Source organism: Suillus discolor (assembly GCF_016758755.1).
Source record: "Suillus discolor strain FC423 chromosome Unknown F5147scaffold_4, whole genome shotgun sequence".
Taxonomy (NCBI): Eukaryota; Fungi; Basidiomycota; class Agaricomycetes; order Boletales; family Suillaceae; genus Suillus; species Suillus discolor.
Window position 1 is genome coordinate 1,191,180 of NW_024541251.1, and position 14,533 is coordinate 1,205,712.

Genomic DNA, 14,533 nt, shown 5'->3' on the forward strand with positions numbered 1-14,533 from the left:
GGCACTCGACTCAGCTTGATTATGTATCGAACTCTAGAGTGACAGACCTCAACGCTGTGGCAGTCGCATATAACCCCGATGCAAATACTTATGCCCCGCCTGTTTTGCTGCGAAAACAAATTTACTATTTTGCTTGCCAACACAACGCATATTGCTCATAATAAAACTACATCGGTGTCGCTGAGTCCCAGCCGTTTTACTCCAAACTATCTATTCTGTAATGTCCAGGCCAACGTCTGTCTGGATGGGGGAAATGACCTGGATACTAATATCACGATGCCGAGTCTACAATGTGGTCACATCAGACCGTTCCTGTGTTCAAACGAAGAACACGTACCCATGTCACAGTAAGCCGATCCTGTTCCAAGAATATCCTGGAGCCAGCTGTCGGAAATGGCGTACGACAGACCGTTGCGATGTATGCACGATTCGAGAACATGTCTTTACCAAAGGAGTCAATCATCTGACCCGGCTTGCAAATGCGAAGATCCGATGAGTCAGGATCGTTGACACTTTCCGAACGAGCAATGACTCGTTTATTGAAGTCCCAGATGTGCACATAGAAGTAACCCTTATTGGAGAGCGGTTGCAGTCTTTGACCAGGATTAGGAATATGATCTTTGGGAAGAGCATATGCCATTTTGCTGCCAAACACACTGATATGGTAGCTTTTGTGGTGCGGAAAGTAGCACGCATACTGAGGTCCCCAATCTGACCAGGGAATATCGACGAGCATATCTGAGCGCAGGGCCATGTCGGAGAAGATGGCCATATCGATGACTAGGATAGCTTTCCCCGCTTTGGAAGCAGACTCTAAAACCATAATCTGTGACTCCAGGGAGGGTACATAGCTCGGCATGGGTTCTGGGCGTGCTGCTTTGCCATGCAGTGACGGGTGGCCATGAACCTTGACCTGCGAGTTGTACAATGATAGATGGACTCGGAGGATCTTGGGAAGGTGATATATGATTCGGCACTGAGGCGACCCATTGAGCCCTTGTAACGTGTACAAGTATATCGAGTCTGGGCCAATGATAACAAACTTCTGTTCATCAACTGGATAGAACAGATCTAACTTGCAGATATCCAGATGACATAAAGAATGCTGCTTATGCTGAGTAGCAGAATTTTCACAAACAGAGGGAACTTACGCTATTCACATATCCCTTCCTCCAATTGATCACTTGTATGAACATGCCGGGCACACGCTCAGAATGGCAGCAATTCGCGACCTCTATGTAATAGAGGATAAATACGTGATCACCACAGATTGCAAGTGGCGACAAAGCAGCACGGTAATCGCCAGGTGCATCAAATGTATGCTTGCACTCCAAGGAAGTGCACTCAGCACTCGGATGTGGACGCTGGGATGAAGCCAGTCGGAATTCCACCCAACAGACATGGTAATCTTGTTCCGCATCGGTCACAGTGACACAATGATCAGGCTCAGAACACACAACCATAAGATCCTGCAGAGGGTTGAAGGTAGTAAAAAAGTCCTCGACACCGATAGACCACGTCCGGGAGAGTGTAAGATTCGTGCCACAACTCTGAATGTAGAATTTGTGTTCGTCCAGCGAGCGTGTCCACCAAAGCCCACATTTCACATCTTAGATCGGTAACATGCGTCCCCATGTGACAGCAGCAGTGACCACTGTTTCAAAGGTAGTGGTCGCATGGAAGTCAGATCGCCACAAAGATGCCAATTTCTTGAGTGAACACAGAGTCTTGCTGGAAACGCCGGTCGAATCCATGGCAGCGGTCCCAGTACTAATCAAGCCTTGAGCATAAATTTCAAGCTTGTATTGAATATAGACAGAATTCCGGACCGCAAGCCAAAAGATATTGCAAGTCTAGTATGATCAAACGTTAGCCATGGAGGAAATTGTAACGAACTACGGGGAATAGCAAACCATTGCACAGCGACTAATGTCCCTGGGGTTAAGGAGGATTAGAATGTGACATATGAGCTCTGTAGGAAGCGACAAGAATCCGACCGTCGTAGTCATGGTTGTAGGATTGAAGAGAGGATTTCGAATCTGAAAATTTTAGGAGGCCTTGAGCTCCTCTCAGAATCGGCATCACGTCACCGTGACTGGAGCCTTGAGGGGACAAAATCGGATCGAAGGCAACAGGAGCAACAAAACAAAATTCATCTAAAAACAAGCTCGTCGTCAGCTACTAAGCTGCTACAAGTTAACCCGAGTAAGGCCAAATGCTGGCAAGGCGCTGAATTCCATCAAGCATGTCAATTGGCGGCACCCCCGCGCAATTGAGTAAGCAGCCCTGAAATTTGAAAGCTTATTGGGTCAGTGACTCATGACAGACTGTGTTCACTCCCAGGACGGGAGACACCTCGCATATGGCGGATACGACGCTTCGTAGATGGTCTCATACATAGCTCCAGATTCTCCAGTACGTGCTAAGCCACTGGTATTCCAAGTTGACTACTTAGAATGTCACGACTAGGTCTTCCTCTCCAATATCGCCAACACAACCATCACAGGTCGAAGCTATGTTCAAAGCCTCGTGGGGAGTGGTGATCGATTGGTCGAGGAGATCCATGCGGTGGCGATTCGTTCAGGTGAACCTTGTACTTTATCCTGCAAAAGGCACAAATGAAGTTAACTATAAGTAGTCTTCCAAGTCTTATCATACTTCGGCGCTGTCTGTACTTTCTCATCTTTTCAGGCGCCCCTCCTCAGCTAATTTCTTCTGAAACTTCTACCTCTAGGCATAGTCCTGCAGCACTATGATACCACCATCCTATTGGAAAACATAGATGCCGAACAGCGACAAAGCAGGTCAAAATGACAGTATCAATGAAGCTATCCACTCACTGCACAGGAGCACTATCTGGTCCTCCGAGATGAACTACGCCGAATGTATGGACAACACCTGAATATTGATACATCGAAGTTCTGTGACTCTGGAACCAAGCTCGAAACAATCAATAGCACGGCAGCGCGTAGCCAGTCTACATACTATTGATCACATTTCTTCAATATTTCATGGTGCGAAACTCGTCGGGCAAGGCGGAAAGAAGCATGGGGCTGACTAATATCTGAGTCTCACCGGTTACTGGTCGGCCCTCTTACAGATACCGCGCTGAAGGGAAAGAGGACGTCTATTTGGATCTACAGATTGAGCGGCGTAGTTGGACTGGTACTAGATCGAAGTAGAGGATGAAGGCAGGTGTCCTAATTGGTGTCTGCTATGACTTGTAATTACCGCGACCGGTTATTCACTTGCGATTAACCTACGGCTCATCTGTATCTCACGCTTGACAGCTACAGCAAAGAGCTGAGCGTTCTGCCTGATCATGGCCTGATCATGCGTTCAACTTGGAAACATTCTGATCTCTCACGCAGGCCCGGAACACCCAGAACATCGCAACCAGGCAAGCCTGAGGGTGTCGCACTTGCTTCATGTCATATTTGGTTCTACGACTTGATGGTCCTCACGGTAGAATTAGACCTGCCTTCACGCACTCAAAAACATAAGGCTGACACACAGACAGGGATCTCCGCAGCTGAGCGCTCGGCTTAAAGTGTAGATGAGTTTTTTTGTTTTGTTTTATTTGCTACATCATTGTAGCACCGCGACGCGCCAGTTTCTGGGGAGCGAAAAGCATAACCTCTCTATATCTGGTGAGTCGGATCTTTGACACGCTTTAGGATTTCGCAATACTGGTCAGACACGCGAATCAGACCCTGAAGGCCTGATAAGCCAGTGGGTAAATACTCGTTATCTTTGTGCAATGTGCGCCGTACAGCATGTACTGTACCATAGGTAAGGAGAAAGACCGATCATTTAGGAGTCACGTTTATTAGGTTTGCTATTATCGACGTTTCCAAATTCCAATGGCTAGGTACATTATTATCAAGGACTCGTGAACACAGCTATAGTGAAACATATATGGATAATGAGATCCATCAGGTGCGTTACTACAATATCACAGCATCATGCATCCGATGTTCCTTTATAATAGGTTCATCTTACTGTTCTCAGTACTCTCCACTCTTTCATTGAACTCCGTGGCCTTATTCTATCCCACTGAGGTGCGCTTTACAAATTATGAATTCTAACCGTGTGATTTCACTAAGTCGGCCTTTCCAGTTATATGTGACTGCTCACTACAGAGCACTTGCTGAAGAACAACCCCTCCCCGAAGCTCTTCGTCGCACGTCCCTCTTAACGAGGGTACTCTGTTTTTTGGCACTTGGACGCCCAGATCTTGATGATCATTGGAAGTCGCTGCAATCAGAGAGAGCCTTCGAAACCGTTAGGAGCAGGTCATGCTCTATCCTGACTAGCACTATTACCACAGTAAGCTGTCCAACTCCGCGCGAGCTCAGACCGACGCTGATATACTCCAAAAAAGGCAACTGTCCTCCTCGCTACAAGCGGTGTTTTCGTCAGTACGGGCTCTCCTGTGCCATACTTTGACTATTCATCACCTGCTCCCTATTGTCTACTCCTTATGTCTCTCATGCTCGCCATGATTGCGATGTTGATATCTGGCTCGAGCATGGTACGTTGGCTACACACCGATCGCCACTGGATTCAAGAAGTGAGTTTCATTATGCTGACTCTTCGGACACCGGCTAACCTAATTATAATCAGCAACTCACGGAAGGCGACTACTTCGTCTTGTCCTACCTGTTGTCGATAGTCACGCCTATATTCTTTGTTGTCTTATCCCTGAATTGTTTTATGTTTGGTGAGTCGTTTCGTCAATCGATGCTTTCCCTGGTCCCTCATGCATTTCACCCTCAGCGATGTTGATAGCAGGCTTTTCCTCTCGAAGTATGGTCTGCCGCACCGTCACTACGCTCTGGCTGGTCACATACGTTGTCAACATTGGGGCAATATTCATGGAATTTATGTGGAAATATGCAAAGGGCATCAAATCACGCTAGATGTCCATAGTAGTTTCCACTTTGTTCATTCTTAGTCTCGAATTGTGATATTGTACACTGTAATCGATGCTTCATCTTTGTATTTTTGTTGTTAAATAACGGATCGGTGGTCATGCATTTTTTCATGCCCTCTAGAAGATCTGACAAAAATCTAAGTCGAGAATATGGCTATATTATGAGTGCAATGGAAAAAGCTTGCCTTTTGCTAATGTGTGCACATCTGATATTACAGGAACCAAACAACGAGTCCGTCATCTCTAGTACGGTAAACCTCATATTTTGGGTGAGACCGGTGGAATGACGGGTCAGGAGTGGAGCATGGGTCATGCAAAATTATTGCCATCTGCAGAACCAACTGTTCGTTTTAAAGACGTACACGAGACTAATACTCATAATGGACTTTTGTATTCCACATCAACTCACCCTGCAGCCGCCCAATCTTTGTATGCACAAAGTCCAACGAGTCCATGCCCACATACATGTTCACGAGGCCTGGAATGCCCTCCTGTACACCCTTTCGTAGGTGCTCATTGTCCATCCGTGTCACCGACCAAATGCGTTTTGTCACAACCTCAGCGTCAGCCAGCGCATCGCTTTTGATGAACGCATCAAATTCAGAACGCATCTTCGTGGTTACAGCTGCCGGCTCTGATGCGTACACTGCTGGAGGCTCAAGCATATCACTTGATGAGATAGGCGTGCGTGTCCAACCTGGGTGGACATTCACGAACTGTATGGCCGCTCAGTGGTCAGCGACTATCATCTTTTCCATTAGTACTCACATGAATGTTCCAAGCAGGAAGCACTTCCTGTGCCAGGACTTCGGTGAACGAATCCAAGGCTGACGGTGGTGAGCAAAAGTTACACAATGTGCCATAAGCAACATGACTAATTTACCTGCTTTCCTACGAACACCAAATGCCTCAGTAACCCTTGACCAGACAGCATCAACCCACTCACGTAGTGTTATAAAATCCGAGCAGAGGGACCCCGGTGATCGCTGCCGCGCTCGATACTTGAACGAGCATCCCCCCATAGCCCTTCGGGTTCTCCTCTCTAAAGAATCTAACTGCCTCAAAGCTTACCGCTACCGCGCCCCAGAAATTGACATCCATTAATGCCTTGGCACGGGCCATGTTGGATAATGTCCCCTCCAACTCCTGGTAAAACACCTGCCCCGCGTTGTTATACACGACATCGATGTGCCCAAAGGCATTCTTGGCTTGTGCGAAGACATATTTTATCTGCGCTTCGTTCGTCACGTCCAGGGGGAGTACTAGGAGCTGAGTGCGCGGATATTGGGCAGCGAGGTCATCAAGGACGGAGGGTTTGCGCAGAGTTGCGACGGCAATCTCACCGTTATGCAGGACCTCTTCCGTCATCGCCCTACCTAACCCAGAAGAAGAACCGGTAACTGCGAGCAGTCAGTGGCCCGCACGCTGAGGAGTTACGTAAACCAACTCACTCAACCAAACTCGAGGAGCGGATTGTGCCATGATAAATCTATTAGAAATGAACTAAGGGAGGAGTTTTAGTAAGACAAAGTCGGTGTGCAGAATAAACGTGAGACATACTTCAGCGTCTTAGAAGAACTGCTGAGGGGTAAATGACCCTAGACAAAGAGATTATATAAAGTACAGTAGCGGATGACAAAGAAGAAATGATATCATAGGTGATGCATCGATGATGTGGCATGCCACCTGACTTGAGGAGTAGTGGCTGTTACAAGCGCTGACTTCCCGCAGCATCTACATTTCATTCTAAACCTTAAAAATTTGGAGGTTCGACAAGGTGGAATACATATCTAGAAACTCGTTCCAAACCGTAGACACAAGTCAAATAAAGTTCATCATACAACATCACTGATGAAAGCCTGCTTTCCCTTGCTCTGGCTGATGAAGATGTCGATGAAGATGTCGAAATACGGAGGAGGCACATCATAACTGTTGGTGTCATGGTATTTGTCGGAGCTGAATCATCGCGCCATGGGCGCTCTGGACGCCAAAAATGCACCGTTACCGCCCAGAATATGAACGTGTTGCATGGTGAGGAGTACGCACGGCGCATGCATGATGGACAGGCCTTGTGTGAGCGGTACGCACTAAATGATTGTCGCGGACATTGAAATGCTGTTTAGAACGACAATCTGAGGATGCGTTTGATGTGCGGAGTTAGAAATTGCTTACGTTTTACGGCGGCTCCTCGGCACATAAGGTCTGGATATCTAAACGCTGCGAGAAGTGACCCAGTGAGGCCAGAACGATGCTGAACAAATATTAGACGTCAGACGGGGATTGAAATTTTCAGCAGTGTCTTTGTGAGTGGACTCCGAACCTATTTGGCCTTCTGAGCCATGGCAGAAGAAAATTAATTTGGCACATAATTGAGATGATGTCATCTGCCTTGGTGGTTCTAGCCTGAGTCAGCGAACGCCGTGCAGGAGGCCTTGTGTCGGAACATGATGCATGATGGTTCAGATGCGAGGAAAGAACTGGACAGCGACACAGTGAGTATATGAAGCGAGCGTACATTGACATAGTAAAGAGTCGGGATGGACAGGATAACTGGCAGGACAACGGCGTATAATTCATTGGCACTTCACACTCTTCATTCATGCTAATAAGAGCTACATGATATATATGCTGTACATCACGGATCGGTGTGGTAAGATGGGGTGAATGCATCTGTGGGTTCGTATTTGTGGGGTGAGAGCGTCCTAAGAATGTAGCAACGAAAGCAAGGAACAAATGACTGCAAATCAAGATCTCACAATGTCAGTGGTATGTTAACCTACTGCTGGTGATCATCCTCTACTCGCTCCACGGAATCTACAATCTCGTTCACCAGTTCCATAGTCACACCTGGAATGATGCGCTCAGCCTCATTGAATGCCCGTTGTAGGGCGCTCAGCGCGACTCGCGCTTCCTGTGTCGATACTCGAGGGAATAGCTGAACACGCTGATCAGCCCTGTCTCGATAGGAGTACGGAACCCTTACCGAAGCTATTGCGGGTAATATGACAGAATCAAGCATAGTAGTATCAGGTAACTCATCGTCCTCTGGTTCATGCTGTTTCTCTTGAACAGACGCGCCTCTAGGATAAGTGTCCAAGTACTGGTCATCATAATCTTCATCAGAAGACTCCCGCTCGTGGCCAGTTTGTGTCTCGTTGCTGGGCCCTCCACTCGGCATGTGTCTCACGGTGGCTTGCTCATACACGCTTGGTGCTCGAGCGGGTGGTGCAGACGCTGGCACCAGCGGAGGGGACGAAGGTAACGGCGGCAGCTCAGTCTTGGACCTTAACGATGACCCGGACGCCTTTTTCGCTGTGATCGAGGAAGAGGATGACGCCTCACGAGAAGATCCATTCATCTCCCATGTTAGGGGGGGACCAGACACCTTGATCGAGTTTTGTGCACGCCCAATCGTCCCCGACCGTCCTGTGTGTCGAACAGTACCAAAGTCCCAGAGATCTTCTAGGTCAGCGTTTGCAGGCCTAGAGAAGATATATGAGAGGATATTGGAAAAGCTGGAGCGACGCACAATTCTTGATTGACAACTTGTTCCTCTTCCTCCACGCGATCTCCACCCTCGGCCTTCCATCGCTCATGCCTCTCGATTAGTTCTGTGAGGTAACTAGTCTTCTTTGCCATACGAACAAACTTGTGCTTTAACAGCTCGCGTGCCGTCGGGCGCTGTGATATATTTGTCCATTTCAGTTATGGTAACATGAAATGAACACGAGGAATGGAGATCCGACTAACATCGCGGGGATCCCGTTGCAAACAATACGCAACAAAGTCTCGAAATGGCTTGGAGAAGTGACTGTCCAGCTGCGGTGGGGGGTTCTTGGGTATCAAGAATAGCACCTGTGTGACAAGGTGTAAGCGACATTTCGGAATCTGGCAGCCGCGCAGTCCCGCTTGCCTTCATCGGATGGAGCTCTGCATAGGGTGGCTCTCCCTTTGCTAGTTCAATTGCAGTTATACCCAAGCTCCATATATCTGCTTTATGGTCATAACCACTCTGTTTGATTACTTCGGGCGACATCCAGTATGGCGTGCCGACAAAAGTGTTCTTCTTGGCGGACAGTGTTCCAGAAAGCTGCCCCGACACGCCAAAGTCGGCAAGCTTGACATCACCTCCTGCGGAAAGCAGTATGTTGGCAGCTGTGTGTAATATGACATAAGTGTCAGATAAATCAGGAGCGAGGTGAAATGACCTTTGATATCCCGATGAAGCTTGCCCTCTGTGTGCAGATAGTCAAGTCCGCGAAGAAGCTCTCGGACGATGATTGCGATATACTCTTCCCGAAATACGCCGGGTTTCATCTGCGTAATGTGAAATAAGCGCAAGTTACCACAGTTGACTGCGATCATACCAGATCGGAACACGAGCCGCCCGAGCAGTATCTATATAGTATCTATGAGGCAATGAGAATGTAATGGAATCTAGGAACGTACTCCATGACTATCCAGAGATTCGAACCCTTGAGGAAGGATCCATGATATCTTGCGTGCAAAAACGCTGCATGTTAACCTCGTCGAATCCAGACAAGAGCAAGACGGCAAGGAAGGTACGAACTTGGTGACGTGTGGTGAGTCTAGCTGTGATAGAATCTGGATCTCTTGCTGTATGTCCTCTATCTCATCTTCTGCGCTTTCAAGATCTATGATCTTGATGGCGACGGTCTTCTGAGTTCGTTTGTCATACCTAGAAAACGCGTGAGGGGGACCGCTGAAAAGTTTGTATCGTCATAACACACCCTTTGTAAACTTCTCCAAAGGATCCCTTCCCTGGCGCAGATGGTCAGTTGGCTGTGGTGAGGAACAGAACCTGATACGCACCGATTCTGTCTTGTTTGACATACAATTCCTCCGGGTCTTGATTCCTAGTATCCTGGTAGTGTCTTATGAACTAACTCCTTACCGCCATCTCTCTCCTGCTCACCATCATTTATCGCACACGCAGTGACTGGGAGTGAATGGTTAAATGGTTCTGGTATATCGAGTAGGTGTTGGACTGGTATCAAAGTTTGTTTGGTATAACTAGTGTCAGTTGCAGAGAGGGTGGGGGTTTCAAGTTGTTGATGTTGGTGGTTATCCGACGTCGGTGATAGTAAGCGCTAGCACTCAGATTGTCGATCTTCCCATCATGTGCATGAAGTCCGATCAGCAGGCAAACTATATAAGGACACTACAGAAGGAGAGCCCCGCAGCAGTACGACTACACGAATACAACAGACAATCAACAGTGTATCCAGTAAACAAGACATCGCATTCTTATAGATACTGATAGCACTTCCACGTTCGTTTAGCTGCCTTTCGCCTACAAAATCTTCCGATGTTCCTGTACAAGCGATTAAGTGGTTGAAAATAATGGGATTAGATGTTACTTACAGGGGCATGAGTCGTCTCATGATCGACGTGCACAAAGGCACGCTCGACATTCGGAAGCACCTCAATCTTATCCTGCAGCTGCTGGCTAATATCGTGTGCCTTCCACAACGGGGTAGTAGCGTCCATGACGATATCCACCTCGACGATGTAGTCCTAGTTAAAACTGTCAGTGAACACACAATACGTCAATTAATCAGACCAATGGCACGCACAGGTCCGCTCTGCGTCATTGGATCAAGTCAATATGCAACCATACGCAATGGGATTGAACACTTACGTGGTACGCCCGTACAGTATCAATTTTCTCAATCTCATCGCTGAAGGTCATAGCTTTGTAGATGATGAGCTGCAGGAAGTGGTGTGGCGCAGACTTCCCAGCCAAGAATCCAAATTGTTCGTAGATAGTGTGACTCCAGGTAATGATGACTCCAGCGCCAATCTGTAGCGATCACATGAGCGGAAAGTTCATGGGGGTACACGAATAAAGCGCACAATGATAGCGCCAGCGGGGTCCAGCCCTGTTTGATATGTAAGTTCACAAGAAATGCAAGGGTCGAGGTTACGAACACCATTGTAATCTACTTCCTCCAGCAGACATCAGGATACCTGGGGAGTATGATCGCTTCAGGGTACTGAATTGCTTGAAGCCGAGTCGTCTTACCGAATCCATTAATGAAAAGATCATTTCGATGATCCTCCCATAAGACCTGCACTTGGCTAGACTTTGATCTGAGGGCCAAACAATATAAGAAAAGGACGAATTTGACCGCTATTTGATTTAAGATTTTATTAAATGATCGCAAAGGACTCCAGTACAGGCTACATACCAAGCGCAGCTGCCACTGCGATGATTGCCTGGATGTGAAAACCGTTGTCTTTTTCTTGAGCCATGAGTGCGCGGACGGATTCGACGATAACAACCAAATTGACCGAAGCCATGCTGCAAGAATGTCAATCAGGTTCAAAGACTTGATAGCTGGACGAACAGTGAACCTGGAAGAATATGAGATGATTTCCCGCTGAGTGAACGAATGAATCACCGTAGACTACGTTTCCAATGGTTTCAAGTCGGGAGCCACCAACAGGCCATTTGTTGATATCCATTGACAGTGCTTTCTTGTGAGTCCAGTATAGAAAGATATTACTTCCAAAATCGAAAGTAGCATCAATCCCTGTTGCGATGAGGGATAAGGAGACAGATGACACAGCAGCATATACTAGTGTATAATAATTAGCGAAAGTAACATGGACATATTGCAAAGACGTACGCTGAAGTACACAGAGAATGAAGTTGGCACAAAGACTTGCCCAGACTGCAACCCTAACCTGAATGCGTGATTGATTTAGCGGAGATGGGCAGCCCTGCAGCACTTGCTTACAGAAAAATGGAAATTCGCTTCATCTTCTTTCGCCTCTTGTGTATGTTCTTCCATAGGCTTCAGCAATGATTGAATGAGCTAATCATTTACCCTTCAGCACAAAATCGGAATGATACAATATAAGAGAAAAACTCACGTCATTCTGCTTTCTATGAAATTTCTCGAGTCGTTTACCAGTCCTACGACGATGACGAAGCTGTGAGAGCTCGTCGTCTGTCTTGAGACCGACCCGGATCCTGTATGGGTCGGGAAGATCGCTACCTTGGAGCTTGGGCGCCACCTCGATATCTTCGTTCCTCCTCGATACTTGTGCGTTGGAGTTCTACGACTAGGCTGTGAGTGGGGACTCAAGGACACGTGCGCGTGAAATGGTCACCTCTGATGTTTGCCTTAGGCTCACTGAGGTTGAATTTGGATTAGACATCTTCAACAATTCAATGAATTGATAGTGTTCAGCGCTGCGAGATGTGAAAATGTGATGTTGCGAGTATCCTTGTCTACTCGGTCAATGAGAAACTGGTGTCAGACCAACGTTACACAAGAGAATATGTACGAACCTGATGTCGTAGGCGAGGTGAATGTGTGTAGGCGTCTGAGGGTTCAACGGACCACGATACTTATATATCTGTGGGCAGCAGTGTGGCGACCACGGCACTGGAAATTCCAAAGATCCGAGGACATGCGGTGAGAAAAAAAAGTGGTGTAAGGGTTAGCTTATCAGATAACGGTTATCAGCCTATTATTAAGTTTGGTTCCATTTTTCCCAAGTTTGTCGACAACTTGCTTGTTGACCTAATGGTAGAAACAGGTTACGATTCGTCATTGATGACCTTACTTTTCGTTCTTGCGATCCTCATGTGTGTTTATTCGAATTCTTTGTGTCTTTTACCTGCTCAAATTCTTGTTCAGATTCGCAGGTTTAGGATGGTGTTTCCTGTCGTCATGCATGGGAACACCCCTGCTTCGTTCTTTATCTGACCTATGGAACCTCATGGTTTTGTCTGGCTCAGTAACTGATACTGCCAGCTCGAGAAGACGGAGAGCACTTGGGGAGGATAATATATGGGAGATGACGGATTACAGAAGAGGACCGTAAAAACAAGATTAACAGTTGCACTGCTGCGGCATGGAAAATACTATGGTCTTGGAGGTGTCTTGGACCAGATCTTTATGTAACTATTTTTACCCATTTGCACCTCATGATCATGCATCATGACCGTGACGTGGACACGCACTTGGGCTGTGTTGCAGACCTATTCACAATCATAATGCAAGTGTCGTCAGCTCTGGGCAGGCACAAAATTCCCCGCGAAAGAACCGTGTCTGAGACATGTTGTACCTGTCGACATCTCACCTGTGCTCACGATTGGAGTTCGAGCCTGTGGTTTGGTCTGGAATTATTGCACGAACGTCGTCGTCGACAGGTTTCACCATCTCTGTCAGCCGCTGTTCTGCAAAGGTATAAAGACCCATCCATGCCTCTGCAATCCTTACCCACATCTTTCCCTGCTTTTTGTCTATTTTGTCTATCAGACCACTCTAGCGCTCCGTTTAACGACCTTTACGAACCTTTCATTCCAAATATCCTTATAATGCGCTTCCTTTCCCTCTATATCGTCTTTATCTCATTCTCACTCGCTCTCTTGCTTTCCGGGGGTGTCCAAGGCATACCAGTCAGTGTCTCCAACCCCAATGCGCCACCACGTCATAGTGAGCTCCTTCCTGCGCATCATTTACCAACATCCTCTGACCACTTTTCCCATATAGCGGAGGTGCATAGGCGCGACGACTCGGGCCTTATCCCTACCGTGCTTGGCATCATATCGTCCATTCTTCGCTCACTTAATCTTCCAGTGGAAGCAGCGCAACCAGTACAGGACGCGATGGACCGTGCGCAGAATCTGACTTCTGGCCTGCCCCCCCTGTCAGCCTTACCAATTCCACGGAACGCAGTAGAAGCGGTCGGCGTCGACAGTTCTTACTCTTCCTCGTCGACTGTTCAGGCAAACTCGACTGCCTCCCCTTCTCAGGCGTCAAACGTCGTCGCCTCTGCGTTGGGTGCTCATCAGCAGGCTGGTGTGCACACAGGTCCTGGACACCACATTCACCATCGTGATACAACCTCAGCATCTGCACCATTGTCTTCAGGCTCGGCGCATGCTTCATTGACCAGCGCTTCTGGTTCGGTGCGTGTCCCCCTAGCTAGCGTCTCGGGAAAGCCTGCTCTTGCCGTGGTTCCTTCTCTCCCGGTATCGGTGCCCGTCTCGATTCCTTCACTCCCAGTATCGGTGCCTGTCCCGATTCCTTCTCTCCCAGTATCGCCACCTATCTCCGTCCCGATCACCGCCGCATCCCCCGTGCCCCCCAAGACCTCTGGTACAACCAAAGGCAAGAGGACTCACCACAGGTAATAGCCTTCCATAACTGCATAGCTGGCCTCCGCTGTAGGGACTTCATCGTGTTGAGCGAATTGTGGGTCCGCTCCGTGTTGAATTGTTTACCTCGCGTTGTAGGCCGCTATGTTATTTGGTTGAGCCTCATGCCTATTATGTAATGATTTGCGCTTTGAGATTTGAAATTGATAAGCTTTTCCAGTAAGATCTTACGCCGCGACCTTGTCAAGCTGCGCCGGAGTACTGAGTATCAAGTTCCGCCTTTTGAACAGACTCGTGAGTATGATGACACGTCTCACCTCACCTGCTCGCTAGTTCCTTAGATCTTCCAGCACGGATATACAAGGAATGTGTGCATTTCACCCTAAGGATGACAATAACAATAACAGTAATAGTAATAGTAAGAATGGACGAGAGGTAGTGGGACATGCGCTATGCCA

The 14,533-nt window shown here is 47.7% G+C and overlaps 6 protein-coding genes across 6 annotated transcripts; 2 read left to right on the forward strand and 4 right to left on the reverse strand.

The window, feature by feature from the left end:
- Nucleotides 1-109: 109 nt before the first annotated feature.
- On the reverse strand, nucleotides 110-2,208 carry F5147DRAFT_833296 (uncharacterized protein). The gene is made up of 5 exons (XM_041443852.1): nucleotides 1,914-2,208; nucleotides 1,641-1,853; nucleotides 1,152-1,550; nucleotides 338-1,105; nucleotides 110-285 (listed from the first exon to the last, which is right to left on the reverse strand). The coding sequence occupies exons 1-5, from the start codon at nucleotides 2,007-2,009 to the stop codon at nucleotides 211-213; spliced, it is 1,551 nt and encodes a 516-aa protein (XP_041298706.1). The 5' UTR covers nucleotides 2,010-2,208; the 3' UTR covers nucleotides 110-210.
- Nucleotides 2,209-3,639: 1,431 nt separating this feature from the next.
- On the forward strand, nucleotides 3,640-5,091 carry F5147DRAFT_259916 (uncharacterized protein). The gene is made up of 6 exons (XM_041428897.1): nucleotides 3,640-3,939; nucleotides 3,992-4,061; nucleotides 4,120-4,329; nucleotides 4,385-4,573; nucleotides 4,627-4,723; nucleotides 4,780-5,091. Exons 1-6 carry the CDS (start codon nucleotides 3,926-3,928, stop codon nucleotides 4,920-4,922), a joined length of 723 nt encoding a protein of 240 aa, XP_041298707.1. The 5' UTR covers nucleotides 3,640-3,925; the 3' UTR covers nucleotides 4,923-5,091.
- On the reverse strand, nucleotides 4,994-6,513 carry F5147DRAFT_670351 (NAD(P)-binding protein). The gene is made up of 6 exons (XM_041435526.1): nucleotides 6,497-6,513; nucleotides 6,388-6,439; nucleotides 5,883-6,336; nucleotides 5,820-5,827; nucleotides 5,705-5,763; nucleotides 4,994-5,652 (listed from the first exon to the last, which is right to left on the reverse strand). Exons 2-6 carry the CDS (start codon nucleotides 6,416-6,418, stop codon nucleotides 5,305-5,307), a joined length of 900 nt encoding a protein of 299 aa, XP_041298708.1. The 5' UTR covers nucleotides 6,419-6,439; nucleotides 6,497-6,513; the 3' UTR covers nucleotides 4,994-5,304.
- A 988-nt stretch (nucleotides 6,514-7,501) lies between these two features.
- F5147DRAFT_670362 (kinase-like domain-containing protein) lies at nucleotides 7,502-10,049 on the reverse strand. The gene is made up of 12 exons (XM_041435527.1): nucleotides 9,873-10,049; nucleotides 9,770-9,821; nucleotides 9,688-9,718; nucleotides 9,507-9,635; nucleotides 9,386-9,433; nucleotides 9,304-9,334; nucleotides 9,145-9,253; nucleotides 8,850-9,091; nucleotides 8,687-8,791; nucleotides 8,466-8,617; nucleotides 7,920-8,418; nucleotides 7,502-7,871 (listed from the first exon to the last, which is right to left on the reverse strand). Exons 1-12 carry the CDS (start codon nucleotides 9,876-9,878, stop codon nucleotides 7,713-7,715), a joined length of 1,563 nt encoding a protein of 520 aa, XP_041298709.1. The 5' UTR covers nucleotides 9,879-10,049; the 3' UTR covers nucleotides 7,502-7,712.
- Nucleotides 10,050-10,062: 13 nt separating this feature from the next.
- On the reverse strand, nucleotides 10,063-12,339 carry F5147DRAFT_259942 (CDF manganese transporter). Its single transcript, XM_041428898.1, has 15 exons — nucleotides 12,258-12,339; nucleotides 12,077-12,197; nucleotides 11,837-12,022; nucleotides 11,701-11,778; nucleotides 11,590-11,647; nucleotides 11,362-11,538; nucleotides 11,308-11,314; nucleotides 11,149-11,261; nucleotides 10,983-11,090; nucleotides 10,889-10,927; nucleotides 10,814-10,839; nucleotides 10,599-10,760; nucleotides 10,534-10,542; nucleotides 10,322-10,474; nucleotides 10,063-10,271 (listed from the first exon to the last, which is right to left on the reverse strand). Exons 2-15 carry the CDS (start codon nucleotides 12,122-12,124, stop codon nucleotides 10,251-10,253), a joined length of 1,185 nt encoding a protein of 394 aa, XP_041298710.1. The 5' UTR covers nucleotides 12,125-12,197; nucleotides 12,258-12,339; the 3' UTR covers nucleotides 10,063-10,250.
- Nucleotides 12,340-13,292: 953 nt separating this feature from the next.
- On the forward strand, nucleotides 13,293-14,514 carry F5147DRAFT_648564 (uncharacterized protein; the record flags this gene model as incomplete). Its single annotated transcript, XM_041433288.1, has 7 exons — nucleotides 13,293-13,410; nucleotides 13,468-13,776; nucleotides 13,849-14,107; nucleotides 14,149-14,172; nucleotides 14,296-14,369; nucleotides 14,417-14,443; nucleotides 14,483-14,514. 7 exons carry the CDS (start codon nucleotides 13,293-13,295, stop codon nucleotides 14,512-14,514), a joined length of 843 nt encoding a protein of 280 aa, XP_041298711.1.
- Nucleotides 14,515-14,533: the final 19 nt, after the last annotated feature.